The sequence below is a fragment of the Coturnix japonica genome, chromosome 21, assembly GCF_054131305.1.
Source record: "Coturnix japonica strain WE chromosome 21, WE-NBRP24, whole genome shotgun sequence".
Lineage (NCBI taxonomy): Eukaryota > Metazoa > Chordata > Aves > Galliformes > Phasianidae > Coturnix > Coturnix japonica.
Window position 1 is genome coordinate 7,777,370 of NC_140683.1, and position 17,461 is coordinate 7,794,830.

The 17,461-nt window shown below is 46.7% G+C and overlaps 1 protein-coding gene across 8 annotated transcripts in view; it reads right to left on the bottom strand.

Annotated features, from left to right (window-relative positions):
• The window catches only part of EEIG1 (estrogen-induced osteoclastogenesis regulator 1), a 31,451-nt gene extending 14,253 nt beyond the window's left edge, over positions 1-17,198 (bottom strand). For 2 of the 8 annotated variants that reach the window (XM_015879087.3, XM_015879084.3), the window contains exons 1-4: positions 17,142-17,198; positions 15,459-16,095; positions 1,188-1,308; positions 844-873 (exon numbers count right to left, since the gene is read on the bottom strand). In XM_015879087.3, coding sequence (XP_015734573.1) covers positions 844-873; positions 1,188-1,308; positions 15,459-15,604 — 297 coding nt within the window. In that variant the 5' untranslated portion in view covers positions 15,605-16,095; positions 17,142-17,198. Of the gene's footprint in view, positions 1-843; positions 874-1,187; positions 1,309-14,575; positions 14,695-15,458; positions 16,160-17,043 lie in introns of those variants that run through there. The other 6 variants (XM_015879088.3, XM_015879086.3, XM_085521473.1 and 3 more) reach the window with 4 other exon arrangements.
• Between the last annotated feature and the right edge of the window lie 263 nt (positions 17,199-17,461).

Here is a 17,461-nt window from a genome sequence, read left to right on the forward strand (position 1 = left end):
GTCCTCATTAGTGTCAAAAAAGGAACAGTATGGATAGCAACATCATTTGCTGTAACACAGTTGTATTAAGGTGCGAGTGCAGCCCTCCTCTCAAAGCCTGGTACATCCAGGAAGGCCATCGATTAGATGAAATTCTTACACAGTTGTGTGTGACCCAAACATCTGTTTATTAGAAACTAGCACCAGTGACTCATTTTCAAACATGGATTCGGGCTCTGTGTGAACTCTGCTTTTAAGCCAACATTGTCTCTTGTTCCAGCACAAAGAGAAGGGGGTGGCATCCAGCCCATTGTCTCTCATAGCCTGAGCAAGAAAACGAGGAGGATGGGGGTGTAACAGAACATAAAAATAATATTCATTTCTTGCCTCAGTGTCTCCCGCCCTGGGAATGCAGTGATTTCTGCTGTAGGTTTCTGCCTGTGCTCACAATGCAACAAAGTGCCCACCCCAGCTGTAGCTGGTTCTGTTCTCCTGAGCACAGTAACTTGGTCTGTATTTCTTCATTAGCAAGACACTGCCAGAAGCCAGAGAGTTCACATCTGACTCAGAACTTCCCCAAAGTCTGAGGACACGCAGAACATCTTCCCAACCCCCTTCCCAAATCCACATCCAGTACAATCTGGATTCTGTCCCTGCCAGTGTGTTTTTTTGGAAAAGCACTTAACTTGTGCCTAAACTAAGAACCAGTGACTGCTTCTCCAGACTCCTTCACACAGCAGCCGTGTTACTTTCTGCCTGTTCAGTCACGGGTTTACAATGGCTGTAAAGCACTAAGAGCACACAAGACAGTCACCACTCCAGACAGTCACCACTCTGTCACATTTGCCCTTTCTTTGCTCTTACCTTGGAGTAGGTTTTTCCGCCCTTCAGCTCCTATAATGGGAGACAAAACAAACAGGAAAAGCAGCTATTACATGTGCTGGGGAAACAGGGGGAAAGTCATTACTCAACCCTGGAATTTGCTGTAAGGATTTCACAAACTTCTGTCTCTCAAGGGTACCAACACCCTGCTCTGTGTTAAGTACCCTGGCTGGGAAAGAGGCTCCGTGCAGTTTATCCTAACCCAAACAACCCTTCCTTCTCACCACAATCCACTTACCATTCTCTTTGCTGCCAAAAAAAAAAGCAGCTGGGAAGCAACACCAAAATACAGGTGGTACCTGCTGGAAGCAGAAGCTGGTGCTTACCTTACGGACGGATACCCGGCAGATGCAGGGGTCCAGGAGTCCTGTGGCTGGGTTGGCACTCATTTTACACACAAAGGTGAATTTCTTTTTCCAGCGGACACAATTTTCCTGGACTTCTTCTCTGTGAGAATGCAAAGAAAAATAAAACACAGTTATCAAATAAAAGGACAGAGCTGAATCAATCCTAGTTATTAAGAATCTTTGTTATCGACTGGCAAACATTGTCTGCAAAAATCTTTTACCAGGTAACTCAATCCACGCCACCTTAAACATGGAAGCAGAAATTTACCTCCCAAAGAACGTGGGTTCTAAGGAGCAGAAAAGGAGGTGTGGGGAGTCTTCTGCAAGGCCCTGGGCAGTGAGGGATCCTCTGCACCAAGTGATCCCCTTACAGCCTTGGCCTTGAGCCACTCAAGGGGAGGCAGACACTGCTGACAGCTCTGAGTTAGCAAGTTTGCATAGAACTCTTATCTCTTCTCTCAGCACAGGACAAAAGGGGCAAGGGCACAAGATAAACTGCTTGCTTTGGCAGTGAGAAAAAAGCTTCCTGCCGTCTGACCCAGGCGCAGTGTAGGCTCGAGATATTGGGGGAAAAGGGAAGAAATCAATCCTGATATTGACTCGACTCCTCCTGAGAAGGAAGGAGCAGAAGTCAGAAGGCTGCCCAACAGCCCCTTGCGCAACCCTGACATGAAGCCATGGGCTGGGGCCTGATCTTACAGGTCCCCATCTGTCCCCAGCTACCCTGAAAGACTTCAATGTGCCAGCTGGAGCCAACAGCAGTGCCCAGAGAAGGGGTAGGTATTAAATTAAAATCTATAATCCTCTGTAATGCAAGGGAAGGCTGATCATCCTTCATTAAAAGGTGGGAAAGCAGAAGACAGCAGCTCCTTCAAGGCAGTGAACTTAAAACTCCCATCTGGAAATGGAAGGCATTGAAATGTTAGACATCTAAGTGCTGAGAATACCTTTGAATTTTGGATTAATTCAAGATGAGATCTGGTTCTCATTGATCCACTCAAGTCATTCCAACTCCTCCAGGCAGGAGATACATTTCCAGAGGAATAAAAATGACTTTGCCTATTCACTGAACCAGCCACATTAGTTGAGCTAAATTACATATCTGAGGTGCCTTGAAGCTGACATAGCAGGAGGTTTATCAAACGATCTAAAGGAAGGAAAATTCAGGTACTGATGAAAAGGAGAAAGAATTCAACTGAACAGAAAAATGCTTGTAAACACACTTGCTTCAAAACACAAGGGATGAGCAAAGGATGCAGGAGACACTCAGCATTTCAGCAGCACCAATCTCCTATCTTATAGAGAGGAGCTGCTATTTGGGCTAACACCAGCACTTCAAAGCAAAGCTCACAAGGCAGCTTCACACCCAATGGGTTCAGCAGTGATGCTGCAGGCCCAACTCAGCATCCAGCTGCATGCACAAGTCTTACTTGTGTCAAACCTGCTGCAGATAGCACACAGCTCAAGTCATTGGCAGAGCTGTGGGGTGAGGAGCTGGGGCACAGCACGCAGCACTGCAGTCAGCCCTCAGCCTGCAAACTCTAAGCAATGACTTCCAACATTCTTTAAGGGTTGCTTTTATGGGTGGGGGCTGGGGCTGTACCATTAGACAAGGGAGCAGCATTGTTTCGAGTCACACTGTAAGAAATTAGTTCCACATTTCCAAAAGACAGCCCGTAGTGACGCAATGGGCTTTGCCTATCCACCTCCCATCAAGTTAGAGTAAGGATGGTAATTAGGGAGCACTAAAATAGGAAGAAAGCGGGCTCAAATGAGGAGCATTTAGCTTCAGAATATTCTCTGATGTACAATTAGGAACCATCAGACAGAAACCAAAACTACGCCCAAAGCACCACGGAGGTGTTTCCTTCCAGCATAATCACACAGCACCTAAAAGCAAACCCTGAAACTAACAGCTGAAAACCAAAAGGGCTCAATTTAAAATTGCACTCTGTATTTGAAGCATCAGAAATAGATCAAACCAATGCTGGTACCGGGTGTCGGTTCAGCGGACCTTCAGAAGTTTTATTTAAACAACAATAATAATAAAGCAACTAAAACTGTCCTATTTTGCAGCAAAGCCCTCAAGAGGCCGAATCCCCTCCAGGCTCAGCTTTGCCCTCTTGTGCCTTGAGACTTATTCAAAGCTATATAATTACTCTCCCAGACCTAAATATACCAGCAGAGAACAAACCAACATAAGCCTGCAGCAGCTTTTGGGACAAGCAGTGTTCCAATGGTAACTCCATGGGGCCTTTGGGCTCCTGGGCCCATGTCAGCCCTGTGCCAAGCATTAGGACAGCCCATACCAGGCAGGGTGCAGACCATGGGTGTTCTATCACAGCACATCTGAGCCTCACTCATGGCATTGGTTCACAGCTGTAACCCACTGCATTGCCTGCTGTTACAGCCCAGTGTAGAACTAATAGCTGTGCTCATTGAAAGCCACAATGCCTCTTCGGGCCCAGATCTCACACAGCCTCACTGCAGCTCTGAGACAGGCAGAAGAAAGCACTAGGAACAGCTTTTATGGGCGAGATGTTTGCCAACTGTGATTTCAGTGCCACAGATAGAGCAGCACTGCTGCAGAAAGCCACGGCGCTAACTGGGAGTTAGCTCAAACAAGCATACAAGGAAATGCTTCTAGAAAAGGCCACGTGTAAGACCCATAGTACTGCAAACTAATGTGAGTCCTGCCCCCACCAAGCACCACGACAGAAATTAGAACTTCTATTTACAGGCTCAAAGCTGAGCTGAACCCAGCTGGGCACAGTGTCTCAAACACCACCCCAGGAATAAATCTGGCCTTGCTGAACTGCTTAGAAATGCAAATAAATCACCCGTACACTTTACAGCAGTAGTTGTATGTAAGACAGCCAGAAGTGCAGAACACCATGAAAGGGCTACAGGCTTGTTGGGAAGGTAAAGACAACACAAAATAGCTTTTAAAACACCAAACATCTCAGTAGAGCAACGCGTGTCAGTTTGATGTTTCGTATATGGGAGCAGATGTGGGAAAACCTCAAGCTAAACAAGACAGCACATAGATAAGCATACACAAAGGGCTTCTTATTCAGATCCCCTCCTCCTCACTTACACAAAGGCTGGGGCAAGCTCTCCTCTTGCTGCTGCTGCCCAGCCCACACACCCCCAGCCCTTGAGATGTGGATCTGCATCAGACCCTTCAGGCAGAACGAATCCCCTGCTTTGCTGCCAGCTGATGGTGCTCTGCTCCCCTGCTTCACCACCTTGTGTAGCATCACTGATCCCACATCTCCATCTGATAAGGCACAGAAAGACAGCGACGTTGCGTACCTTGGCTCTGCTGCAGGGACACATTAAAGCTGCCTAATCTATTCCCCAGTATTTTTGAAGACAGAATTAGAGCAAGATTGCTGACAGCCCCTTAGCTCAGAAAGCCTGGAACAAGCCTACGTTATACTCTGGAGAAGACAGTTACTATTTTAACCAGGTTATCTAATGCAAAGCTGTAAGGGAAGAGACACCTTCCACAAGGCCTAGCACAAACACTTGAAAAAGCCATTCTGTACCAGCACTCACAGTGCTGCACACCCTGCACACCAGAATTTACACCATCCTATAGACATGGCAGGGTTTTTTTTGACCAAAACGAACAGAAAGGACAGCAAGCAGCTCTCAATAATAAAATAAAGTGATTCTGTGGTGACTGGGCTTACATCACTGACCAGAACAACAGCCAACCCAAAGAGCTGGATGTCTCCCCTGCTGCAAACAACCCTGTATTCTCCAGCTGACAAGCGCTGGTTGTTGCAAGGCAGACATTAGCAGTTATGATGGAAAAATGGCTCAGAGTGAGATGATGCAGACTGTGTCACTAAGAGAACTAAGCAAGTCTTTGTCATTTGAAACGAGTCTTATTTGGATGTTTCACTGTAAGCCTTTTAAACAAGGGTTCAGTAGTAAGGTCATCACAACCACCAAGTGCTTATAAAATTAACTACTGAATCCCCCAGCAAAGACATTTCATTTGACTTTGGTAGGAAAGGACCCTACCTACAGTTGCACTGATTGATTTAGCTCTTCATTACACCAGAGGGGAGATACGTATGGGCTCTCTAAATATCAAACCTGAGCACCAACACCTTTAGAATGAATTATTCATAAGTCCCAGAGACAAATGCAGGAGAAAACAGAAAAAAAAAAACACCAACACAGGAGAGAAAATTTAATGGAAGAGACTTCAGTTAAAGCTGAGAAATGAAGGTAAGAGACTCCAAAGCTGCCTCACCATAGGGGAAGGCAGCTTCACACTTGTGAGATGTAGACAAGGAAAGAGCCAGAACAAAACTGAGGTGAGGAGGGAAGCGTGACAAGGTTAATGTGAAATAATAACAGCATCTGAAGTTCTCCATAAAAATAAGCTGGTATCTAGTAGGCAAGTGATTGACTTTTTATGGCTTTCACCTTCTGCCCCAGAAGAAGCCCATTACTGAAGACACACAGCTTCTGAACTGCATGTTCCAGCTCCCTTGAAAGCAATGATCGATCTCAATAAAGGTGCACCAGTATGAGGCAGGGAATGGTGATACCTCCTGGAGATCAGGGGGAGCAGTCAACCACAGGAGAAAAGCCTCCAGCATCAGCATTCCTGGTTGTATATTAACAGCTGCTTTGGAAGGCAGTCATTCGGTTATGCCTTGATTCCATGTACCCGGACCTCTCCTCTAAACACAGAGGATGTAAAAAAGATACTAGGAGAAAAATAGAAGTTATTAAAAAAAAAATAAAAAATAGCACAACAGCACGAGTTGCATAACAAATAAGGTAAAAATTGTGCCAAATGGAGGAAAAAAAGCCACAGAGCAACAAACCTGAAAGATGTAAACTATAGAACAAGTCTGATGGCTTTTGGAAGGGTAAGGGTGGAAATGGAGAAGGCAAGAAGAAATATTCTAACAGGCCCAGCTACAGAGCAGCAAAGGATGGATACACACACAGCACAGCCCGTCTGCTTTGAGGTCTTTGTATTCTTTGTCATCTTGAAGCAGAGAAGCTGGATATCAGGAAAACAAGGACAAGAGGGGCCTGTAACAGTAAATATCATGCAACACATCTCTTCTGTTATGGATTGTGCTGCTGACAGACCAACCCAGAGCAGGACATCCAAGGACTTCTTGCCACATCTCCACAACACAAGTTCTCCTTGGGCAGAGGCCAGGGATCCATGCCAGGAGTAAACACATCACAAGCAAAGGACCGAACTCTTAAGTGTAAAGAAAGGAATAACTGGATGGATGACTCAGTTACTGAAATACGAGTCTGTAATGATGTGTGTATTGAACACTGAAAGACGCTTTTGCTTTTTTTGAGCCCTGATCACGCACTGAGTCACCACCCCAACCCCTATTGTTCTGACTGCCTATGCTAGAGATGGATTAGCCAAGGAAGCATCACGTGCCAGGCTGCCAAGCTTCTTGTAGGCAAACTCACAAGTATTTCAATGACAGAAAAAGGCAGAATGGGTCAGCACTGCAGGTTTCCCAGCCTAGTCAGAGGGTTACAGAGGCTGCTGTATAAAGCAAAGGTCGATTAATTCACTGAATCTCAGAAAGTTTCAGTAACACTGCAGCTTGGAAAGTCCTTCTGCTTATGGCAGACTGTAGAGATGAAATTAAGATTCAGTGATTATCTCTGCTGATGTATTTATAAACTTTCTCTATCCCCTAAGTGGTAGCTGTCATTCTGAGACATTCCAGACTTGCCTTTTGCTGCCTAAATTTAAACTCTCAGCAAAGAAAGACAGCATCGTAAAACTCAGCAAGGAAAATTATAATGCCTTTAATGTGCAAGAGATGGCTACAACTCCACGCTCTGCTTGCAAACATGATGCCAATATTCCAGGGCTCTGCTGGGACAGTAAGGTTGGAAAATGCAGATGTTGAACAAAATGAACAAAATTCCTGGTGCAATGACATGTACTGAGATGAATCTCTTCACCCCTAAGGCAGATTAAGGCACATAAAGAAGCTAAAATAGTTAAGTGACATTTTTGGCTAATATCTGCCCTTTTTCAACCAAGACTGTTTGCCAATGTAGTTGTACAAGGGAAGTCTTTATAGTGGAAATTAACCTGCATGTGAGGCCAAGTTCATTTCTGGAATAATTTCATTAATGCTGTGTGATGTAACAACACTGCAGCTTGGCTCAAGTACACTGAAGAGCTCTTCAGTAAATAAGCTGCCTGAAGTAAACCCCAGTGCTAAAAGTATGATCAATTACCCAAGAGGTAACACCCTCCTGTGCCCAGACATGTTTTTCTGAGTCACTCCTATATGGTACACGCTCCATCAAAACCAATAGCAGAAGTCCCTTTATAGGTTAAGAGCAGCTTTTTCATCCCATCATGAATATAAATGCCTTATGATGGTTTGCTTATAAAGGCATTATTCAGCATTACAAACAGGTCACTGGTTTTAAGGACAAGGTACAAACGCATTCTCTCTGAACTCATATGCCCTCCTATCAATATCAGAATAGACTCCTGCTGCCTGGCTGTCAGGAGTGGGGTTGTGAGGATCAGAGCACATTTACCTCCCCTGTGGCTGTCACCACCAGCTGCATTCAGATGCACAAACTTGATTTCCCACTAGTGAGAGCAACTCTGCCATTGGAGATGAGTATGAATCATTTCTGGAGGAAAAACAACATATAGATTTGTTTTGAAAGAACAGTCACGCTTGCATGGAATGCAGGAAAAGCCATTGCTGTAAACCTACACCAGAAACCAACCTTAAAGAGAACAAGTGGCCAAAGCAGAGTATGATCAGCTACTCCTAGTACAGAGGTTATAAGGTATTCAGCAAAGCATGAAGGCAGCAAACATAAAAAACCAACCTGGAAATACACTCCTCCACAGCACAGTATTTCCCTTGTGGCAACGAGCACTGAGGGCTACTTGGAGACATAAGATGAGCAATGCTGAACTTGAAAGGAATTCAACATTTATGCAGATGCAATTGCCTGGTGTTACTGAAATACGAAATAGAACATAACAGGTCCCTGACAGAAGTCAGGAAAAGAGCTTTCCTATAAATGGATTAGTGCATAATCACCTGTAACATGGGCAGACAGCCTGTTCCTGAAGCAGCCCTTATTGCTTACTGTGGAAGCAGGATGCAAGCTGTGCTGCCCTGCTACAGCAAGTCTATGACGACTGCTTCGTTCCAGTGCAATGGAGCATTAAGAGACCTGAAAAGATTGCTCAATTATAAATAACCCAGATTACCCCCTCACAGTCAGCAACATGCCTACACGGTAACGTGAAAATGGGAACTAGCAGGAGAAACTGAAAAAGCACAGAGAAAGAAAAACAGAACAGCCAAGCTGGAATCCTTGCCCCAGTTCATAGAGGTGCAAATGAAAACCTACTGCAAACCCTGAGAACACATCTGGCCTCACCTTTTCTGTCTCTTAAGCGCAGATAAAGCCTGACAGAGTCAGATTTTAAGGGGGGCTGGGAGGAGAGGTGGGTGAGATACAAGTTTTTTTTCCAGTCAGGCCTTTCCCCTTTCCTGGCCATCAGTACTTTTAATGTGATGAGCAATATTGCCCCTTAGAGACACAAGTATTTGGGCAGAACAGTGCAGTGAGAACACACAGTTAGACCCCTGGCCATTCTGGCCTCCCCGTTTGGCAGCACTCACACACCAACTTGCATTTCCTAAGGCCTAGATCTCCAGATACAGTGCTGATGATGGTGGGCTTTGTGCTGATCCATCCTGCAAGCAACAACAGGCACAGGCAGTGAACCTCTGTTGATCATTAACCCAACAGCCAATAACCAAACACCTTTCCGCAGTCATTTCATACAACGTTTAATTCTGAAAGCAAAATGGAGGTAATCATCCAAACCGAAACCCTGAGACCACATCCCATTTACAGACTCCTTGTTCTCCTTGGGCTCCTTGTTCTGCTTTGCCATTGCAAAGCCAGTTTGGAGCTCGGTGCTTGATAGCTTTTGGAAGGCACCAACCAAACCCTTAAGTTTTATCTCCTACATCTTGTACACTGCACGGCAAGAGAAGGGATGTACCTCACACAGTAATCCCCAAAAAGTCTCGTTTTAGCTTTGCAGGTGTTTTATTTTAATCTTTATTTTAGTGAGCACATTTCAAGGTTGGTTACCAACCACACACAGGGTGATGGTTTCTGTCGGTCTATGGAGATGCATTGCTAATTAACACTGCAGCTTTCTAGTCCTTCCAGCACAGCAAATCCACATGCTGTCTTCCTTCCTCCCACGTAAGCAACCCCAGCACTTTCAGGCTCAACAAACAGCATTCATTTCTTATTTAGAATACAGCACAGGGCACTGAAAGTATTTTTAGCTCCAGCCTCATCTCCTACAACAGCATGAGACCTTCTACAACAAGGCCTCCCCTCATCAGCGACATATGATAAATACAGCTGAAGGAAAGGCACAGTCCTGCTATTTTGCCTGCTCAGCTACTTCCCATCCGCATGGAAAGCATCCGTTATACAGACTGTATATACTCTGGCTTATCTAGAATATCCTGTCTCTTCAACACTTGCCTCCCCCCAATGCTTTGGTCTCCGTACACATCCTCTTCATACTCCTCCTTGCCCACAGCCCCATCCCACTTCCTTAATCTTTTCCTCATCTCAATGTTATCGTTTGAATAATGCAGGAGATTGCTACAAAGCACATGAAAATGACATTCATGAAGACTAGCAAATTCAAATCCCACGGAACAATTCCTTTTCTTGCTCTTCAGATTGAAAACACACCAAACAACAAGGCTGTTTAGCCAGCAAACACAGACCCAACTGTTTGGCCAGTGGGAAGTGCCTTTCCAACCCAAGCACTAAACTGAGATACTGAGGTCCACTGTGTTGTACCAGAGATCATGACACAGAGGCAGGAGTGGTAGTGATGTGTGCTATGCCTCCCAGCACGTGTATAAAGGCATGATATGAACAACCTACAAGAACAAAAAAAGCCTCCCACCCTGCAGGTCGAGCAGCCAGCACAGGATGAGGTAACACAGCCACCTGAAAAAACACATCACCTTCACAGCATGGATTACTGATAGGAGGTCACAGGTTGGTACAAAAAAGGAGATCAGAGTATTGATCTGGGACACTCCGAAAGGCTGTTGCTTCATTATAGGAGGAAGAACAGCTAGAAACAAATTCCTGATCTGTCCTGGAGACAACTGCACCCCCAGCTCCGAGTGGGCAGAGCTGGCAGCTCACGGAGGATGCAGAATACATCCTGTTTGAGAAAGGAGGCCATGCACAGAGCCACATCCGTCTGCCTTTGCACAGAGCCAGACCTTACAGAGTCAAGCTTGTGTGATGCTGCAGGAGTTCAATGTGCTATTCAATCATGCTGGCAAGTGAAAGAGGTTTCTGATCTGAGGGAGAAGCTGGAGATCTCTCCCAAAACACAGGCAGGTGTATCTTCCTACAATGACACTAAGAATGAATCCATACCTACCTCATTCACCTAGAAACTGGTACCAGAACAACTTGCTATTGGCAACTTTTGGCCTATTAAAGTACTAACAACAGTGCAGCGAGACCACAGGCTCCTGGAGGCATGCATGAATTCCTCAGAAATACAGCTTCAAAGCTCGAGTCAACACTGGTGGCAGCTAAAAAGCACAAACAAACAGCCCAGAAGCCATTTAGGTTTTCCCCCGTATTTCAGAAACAAATACAGATCTTAAAAGCGAGTGCGGAAACCTTCACCTCCCTCTTTGTCCTCAGGCAGGGCAGACAGCAGTGCTGTTCTGTAAACCAGGCAGGCCACAGGGCCCCACTCTCAAAGCAGAACACGCTGCCCAATGAGTAATTTTTTTGAGCCAAGCTCTGTTTAAGTCACGCAGATAAGGCTGTTGCTAAGAGTTAGCTGTCAAAGCGCTGCCAGCTCAGAGTCAGCTCTACGGGGGAAGTTCAAAAGCACACTGTATGTGAGCACTTACTGATGCTGTGCACAGAGCATATCACTTGGAGTTTTAGGTTTCAGTTCCTGGTCAATAAAGCAGCCCCTGCGTAAGCAACAGCAGGTAAAACAGGAGTGCCAGCTAGAGCACCTGCAGGGACTGCTCTGACCCAGCAGGATACAGCCTCCAGAGCTGGGAAGTTTGAACAGAATTCTGTTCATCTCATACCGGGCTCCAGCTGGTGATCTGCAATGGGAAGGGACAAGGCTGGTGGGAAGCTCCTTACACTGCAGGGCCCTGCTGCCTGGTCCTGCAGGTGTAGCAGCCTACAAGAGGTCGTGACGCTTTGCATCCCATCACATGAGGGAAGCAAGCAGCTTTAGATCTGTGCCCACACCACGATGGCAGGCAGTCACACAGACCTTAATCCGTGAGGAACTATGGGTGTGACGAGCCTCCCCCAGTATCAGTATTTCCTTTGGCATTCTGCATGCAGCTTTCCACACGCACACAGTGCAGGAAGTGAATTTCACTCTTAATTACAAATTGCAAGACTAAGAACATTCCTGGTTCAGGCTATGGCACTGGAATACTCTGAGGCCAGACCACCCCAGTAAGGTCAGCTCTTCCCACACCACCACTGCTCCACTTCAGCCTGCACACAAACAGCTGCTGGGCTGTAGAAGACAAACTCTATTCCCTGGTTGGTGCAGGAGTGCCAGGATCAGAACACTAAGCTGAAACACTACACATGCTTGAGAATGCATGTTCTCTATGGAAATAGTTGGAGGGGAATGGAACCACAGGCTGGTTTGGTAGGTAGCACTTCTTGCCACAGAAGACAACGTGCAAGGTGGGAAATACCTGTAATGTCATTAAGCTCTTGCAAAACAGGCTTCCCGTTAGAGTAAGCCAGGGGTTTTCAGAGAACAATTCCTTCCTTCAAATCCAGAAACACCAGAGCAAAACTGCTGGCAAACTAACAAAACAATGTAGGATGAGGTGTTATGAGTATGTGGATAACACCTGGCTTTCCACTTCCCTTACATCACACACCAGCTCTGCTCTCTGCCAACATGCAGACAGGAGTCATCAGCGCAGAGGTAAAGAGCATCTGGCTGCCATTCAGTATTAATTGACAAAGTAGGCGGGGGGGGAATGGACGGTGGGGGGGATTTAATCAAGTCTTCCCCAGTAATACCCAAAGACGTAAGCGCACGAGCTGCAGCTTTCTGCCCTGCATGGATGTCCCTGCTTCCAGCTGCACAGAAGCGCTCCCTCACCCAGCAGAGCCGGCGCCTGCACAGACCCACAGGCTCCAGATGATGCTGTTCTGTCATTTATCCAGGAATAAAAGATGCGCACAACCTCCAAAAGCTTCAAACTGGTGCAAAACGCAGCAGCCCATCTGCTCTACAAAAACGGTTGCCATGAATACATCCCTACCGCTCCACGTCTGCTATTTTTAAAGCTACTTGGGAGGCAACTGAATTCACTGGTGGTTGTGCTATTTTAGTATCTGGATTAATAATATTCGAGGCATACACCGGTACTGCTCAGTGGGGAAACACAGGATCTGTCTGGCCCTCACCTGGCTCAGATGTGCTTTCAGAAGACAGTCATTTAAAGGAGGGCGATAAAGCCAGGGATGACAGATGTTTGTTAAGCAGAGCCCTGTTACTGAAACTGCTCTTATCCTCAGAAGCCCTGCTAGAACATAAGGAGAAGATTTTACAAACAGAGGAGGAGAAAGGAAGGTTTAGTCACTAAAATATTCACAGCCTCAAGTGCCACAAGTGAAGCGTTAACCCAGTGTGCATGGAAAAGGGAGACCTGTATGGAAGAAGAAGAATAAACAACAAGGTGCAGTGTGAATCTGTAATACACACCTATAACCCAGGCCCCAGTGGACTTGGGACAGTGTCAGGCCAACACAGCCACCTACTTTTGCTCACAGGTCAGTGTAACACCGTGTCACTCAGCAGCTCACTGAGAATACCCTATCCCCATCCTTACCACAGCCTCTGGAGAAATTCTGTCTTCTCAGACAACACTGCTCCACATCATAAGTCACTTAATAGAGGTAAAAAAGCATGCCCTATGGCGTACCTCTCCCTGCTCCACGTACAGGGTTACATGGGGCACCTTGTCTCAATCGATTCTCTGAAAACAGATGGACAGCAAGAGCTCCTTTGATCACAGCTGCATGCTTTTTTATTGCCACAGACCAAAGAAAAGGTCCAAACCGATTGCAGAGCAAACACAAACTTCCTACGTAAGCTGTTCATCCTAAGATGACCAAACAGACCTTTCAACTCCAAATCAATCATTTTTGGGTTTAAGAAAAAATAATCCCAGATTCTAACTAAGCACAATGGCTTTTCATGCAACGTAGATACAGCACTGACTTCCCTGTTTTTCCCCAGATCAAGAGAATTTCAAAGAGATCATGGAAAAATGACTAAAGGAGCACGTAGAGCCATGGCAGGATCTGGAAGCCTTTGCATGCAGTACCTCTTTTCCTCACCGCTCCTGGAATTTCATGAAGTTTCTGTAACTGCAACAGGGGAAAATATTTGAAAAAGGTCAAATGACTCAATACCGTTGAGACCCATAACTTTCCCAGCAGGAACAGGTTTCCATGTGCTTTCAGTTAGACTACAGCCAGGTCAGGGGGAAAGGCGGCAAGCCTAACAGCCGACTTCCCCTTTGCTCGTTTATAAGCCATAGAGTGCGATGGATGTGTTTGGTTTGAATTACAGAGGAGTTCGTTGCTGGAACACATCTGCAATCTGCAACACACCGTGTGCTGAGAGAACTGCTGAACCCCAGCCAGCTCTGAAAACAACCAGACACGGCCCGACTGGCTGGCAGTGTCAGCAGCCACCAGCAGCGCGCTCCTAGGAGCTGCTTTCAAGGACAACAAGGAGATGGAGACTGACATTCCTGCTGCATGCTTTTCCTGAGCCACACTCCATTTAATTCAGCTTATTACAGCTCGAGGAAGCAGAGGGGGTTAACTTCTTTCCAAGTTCACATAGTGTTTGAATTCCTCAGATAAGCTGCTTCCACCAAACACAAGGATCCAGCCTCAAGAGCACACTGTAAGGAAAGGCTTTTTGACAGACATTCTTCAAAAGAGAAATTAATTCACAGTACATTTTTTCATGTGTTCTGTGCCCACAGCTCCTGTACACGTCACATGAGGTTGCACGATGCCATTGGAAAAAGAAACAAGCTTTGAACATTGCCCTATCATTTCTGTTTCCGAGACAGAAATGTTTCACACTTGCCCAATAAAATCTCTCCCGATATGAGAAAGCACAATGCACTGCACCACAAAGAGGAAAATCAGACCAAACCAGGTTTTAGTTCTGGTCTAAAACACTTACCAGCAAACATAAGCACACACTGTACCTTTAAAATTGAGTAGTTACTCAGGGAAGTTAAAAAACAAGTTTGAATGCCATGGAAGGTTTCCTTCACATACTGGGGCAGAAAGAAAGCAAGTCCAGGCTGCTATGGAATTCACATTTGCATACTGCTGGTGATAATCTATGTGCACAGCTGGAAACAAAGCAGGTTTTTATTATTAGCAATTAGTAGCAGGTCTGCCTGAAGGAGCCTGAGAAACGCCGATAGATGATGACAGAATAACCTTATAAACCATGTGGCAGAATGATACCCATACGATAAATCATTAAAAAGAAAACACTGCAGCTATAAACTGGGGAGATGCAATGCTATTTGTTCATGGAGATAAACTGTATCTTTAGCACTGACAACTTTGACTCCAGGCAGCAGTTTTCCCTTGCACAGCAATTTGCAATGCAAAGCAAGCTCCTGACACTCTTATCAAGAAAAGTAACTTTGAAACACACGGAGAGCACAAAGCTGGGGAGGGTGATTTGCTTTTATACATGCAGCTTCCTACAGAGTTCATTTTCGAGCACTGCACGAAAGCAGGGCAGCACAACACCTAAAACAGCACATGAAAACATGGAAGGAGGGTGTTTTTATGTGGACTTCAACCAGAAAACCCAACTCCTTCAAGTGTGAGACCTCCTACACCCTCCCCATGTCTCTGTAAATCACAGCGCAGCTCTATCAGCCAACAATCTCCAAGCTTAGTTCTTCCCTGTATCTGAAAAATGATACGGCACATGGGGCCCCCAACAGAACAAGTGAAAACAGCTCAAGGAATAGGCAAGTGGTAGCCATATGCCAGAGCACTTGAGTGAAGAATAATCACGAAAATAAAAAGAATGGCCAGGAAGAAAATTTGCAAGCAGGTTCTTACCTGGTAGATAAGCTAGCAAAGTCACCTCCATCTAACAGCCTGATTTTGCAGAACAGGACCCCATTCACAAAGGGGACAGCAGTTAGCTCTTCGAGAGTAAAACATGTCTGAAACTTGAATTTCTTCTTCTTCATCAGGAAAGCCATGGGCAAATTCAGCGTGGAAAGCCCAGGAACTCCAAACAAGATGAGAGAGGAGTGGCTCAAAACACACACAGACAAGGAAAGGAACAGCGTTTGTTCCTGGAGCGTAAGCAGGGAGTGAGTTCCAGTTCAGTTACAACGACGGCCCAGCCTCAAATGCACGATCTTCTTCTCTTTGGTGGTCGGATCTGGCTGCGGGATCATTGCCACGACAGGCTTCAGGTGAGGAGGAAGAGGTCAGGTTAAATCTCTGCAACATCTCCAAGGGAAAAGGAAGGGTGATAAGGAAGTCTCAGCTCCAGACCAGCAGGAGCTGTCCCAGTTAGAGGCTGCAATGCCCCGACTTCAGCAGGACCCCTCCAGAAGGCATCTCTTGTAGGAAATCATCGTGAGTCTCTGAAGAAGCCTTAGGTCTGTGTGCAGCACATACACAATGCTTCCAGGTTCTCTCTCCTCTTCCTGTGCTACACCTTGGTACAGGTCCTCAGGTCAGCCTTTGGGAGGGAAATGAGTAAATTAGTCCCAGGCAGTCTCAGGCTCCTCCTCCTTCTCTAAAACCTGTTTGGATGGGTAATATTCAGCACAGACTCATGCCAATCTTAAGAGGTATGGCCCCAATTAGCCAGGTCCCAATACCCTCTTTCCCCCATTTGCCTGGGGCAAGCTTCGCTGCTGTCATGCCCCTCATAATTCCTGTTTTGCAAAGCAGCTCATAAAAAATCTGTTCTATTTTCACCCGTCATCTTCTGAAGCAGTTTACAGCCCACATCAGTCTAACCAGCACACGTAACTCTGTCTCAGGAAACGCATAGTCTGTTTCTTTTCTGTTTTTCCGACCAGCCCTAAGTGTTAGCACCTGTATCTCATAAACAGAGAAACCAGCAGAGGAGGAAAAGAGAAAGAAAAAGCAGCCTGCTCCAGATTACACAGCACAACAACCAAATCAGGTCATCGGGTGTCCATCTGCCAGGCCCACTGAGCTGAACTGCTTTACAGCATCAGCTCTGCACCAAGAAGTGACCCAATAACTCCCTTTGGGGGCCAGCAACAGTGGTTTCACTACATATTTATGCAACAACCAAGCCATGGAGGCTTAGGGCTTATTAGCATCAAAAAGCAACGAGGCTATAAACACCGAGCAGCCGATACTGAGAGCTGCAAAGCAGGGCTACGTAGGGCAAAGCTGCCTGCAGGGATACGCGGTTATAACCTCACTCCTGCTGCTGTAGGAGAGCAGGGAGGCTCATAGAGACCCGCTGTGCCCCAGGAGCCGTGCTGCCCGTGTATTGAGCCGTGCTGCCCGTGTATTGAGCCGGGTCTCGGCCTGCTCCCCCCCCTCACTCAGCTCCCCAGGCCTCAGACCCACACACTCGGCTGCCCCAAGCTCGCAGCCTGTCCCCTGCACCCCCAGGCCAGCTCTCAGCCCCACTCCCAACCCTTACCCAATGGTTAGACCCGCAGTGGGATCTCAGCCCTCCTCCCAGCTCCCATCCCGGCCCCTCGTCCCTCTTGCCGCCCCGCTCGCACCTCCTGCCCTCACCTCGCTCGGCCGCCGCTGCTCCCCGCCACAGCCGCCCCTACTAGAGTTACGCCAACTGCGGCCGCTACGCCAACGCCGCAGGCAGCCCTACGACAGCGCAAAAGCACTACCGCGCTTCGTGAATACCAACCCGACACTACGTAACCCCCCTTCCTCCCCGGGGACGGGGGGAGGGGAGGACGAGAGGCGCGCCACCTGATTGGCAGCATTTAAGAGGCGGGACGGGAAGAGCGAGGTTTTGATTGGTTCTTCTAGAGCGGGGGGGGAAAACAGGGCGGGGATTGGAGGAGGTGGATGTCGGTTCAAGGCAAGCCCCGCCC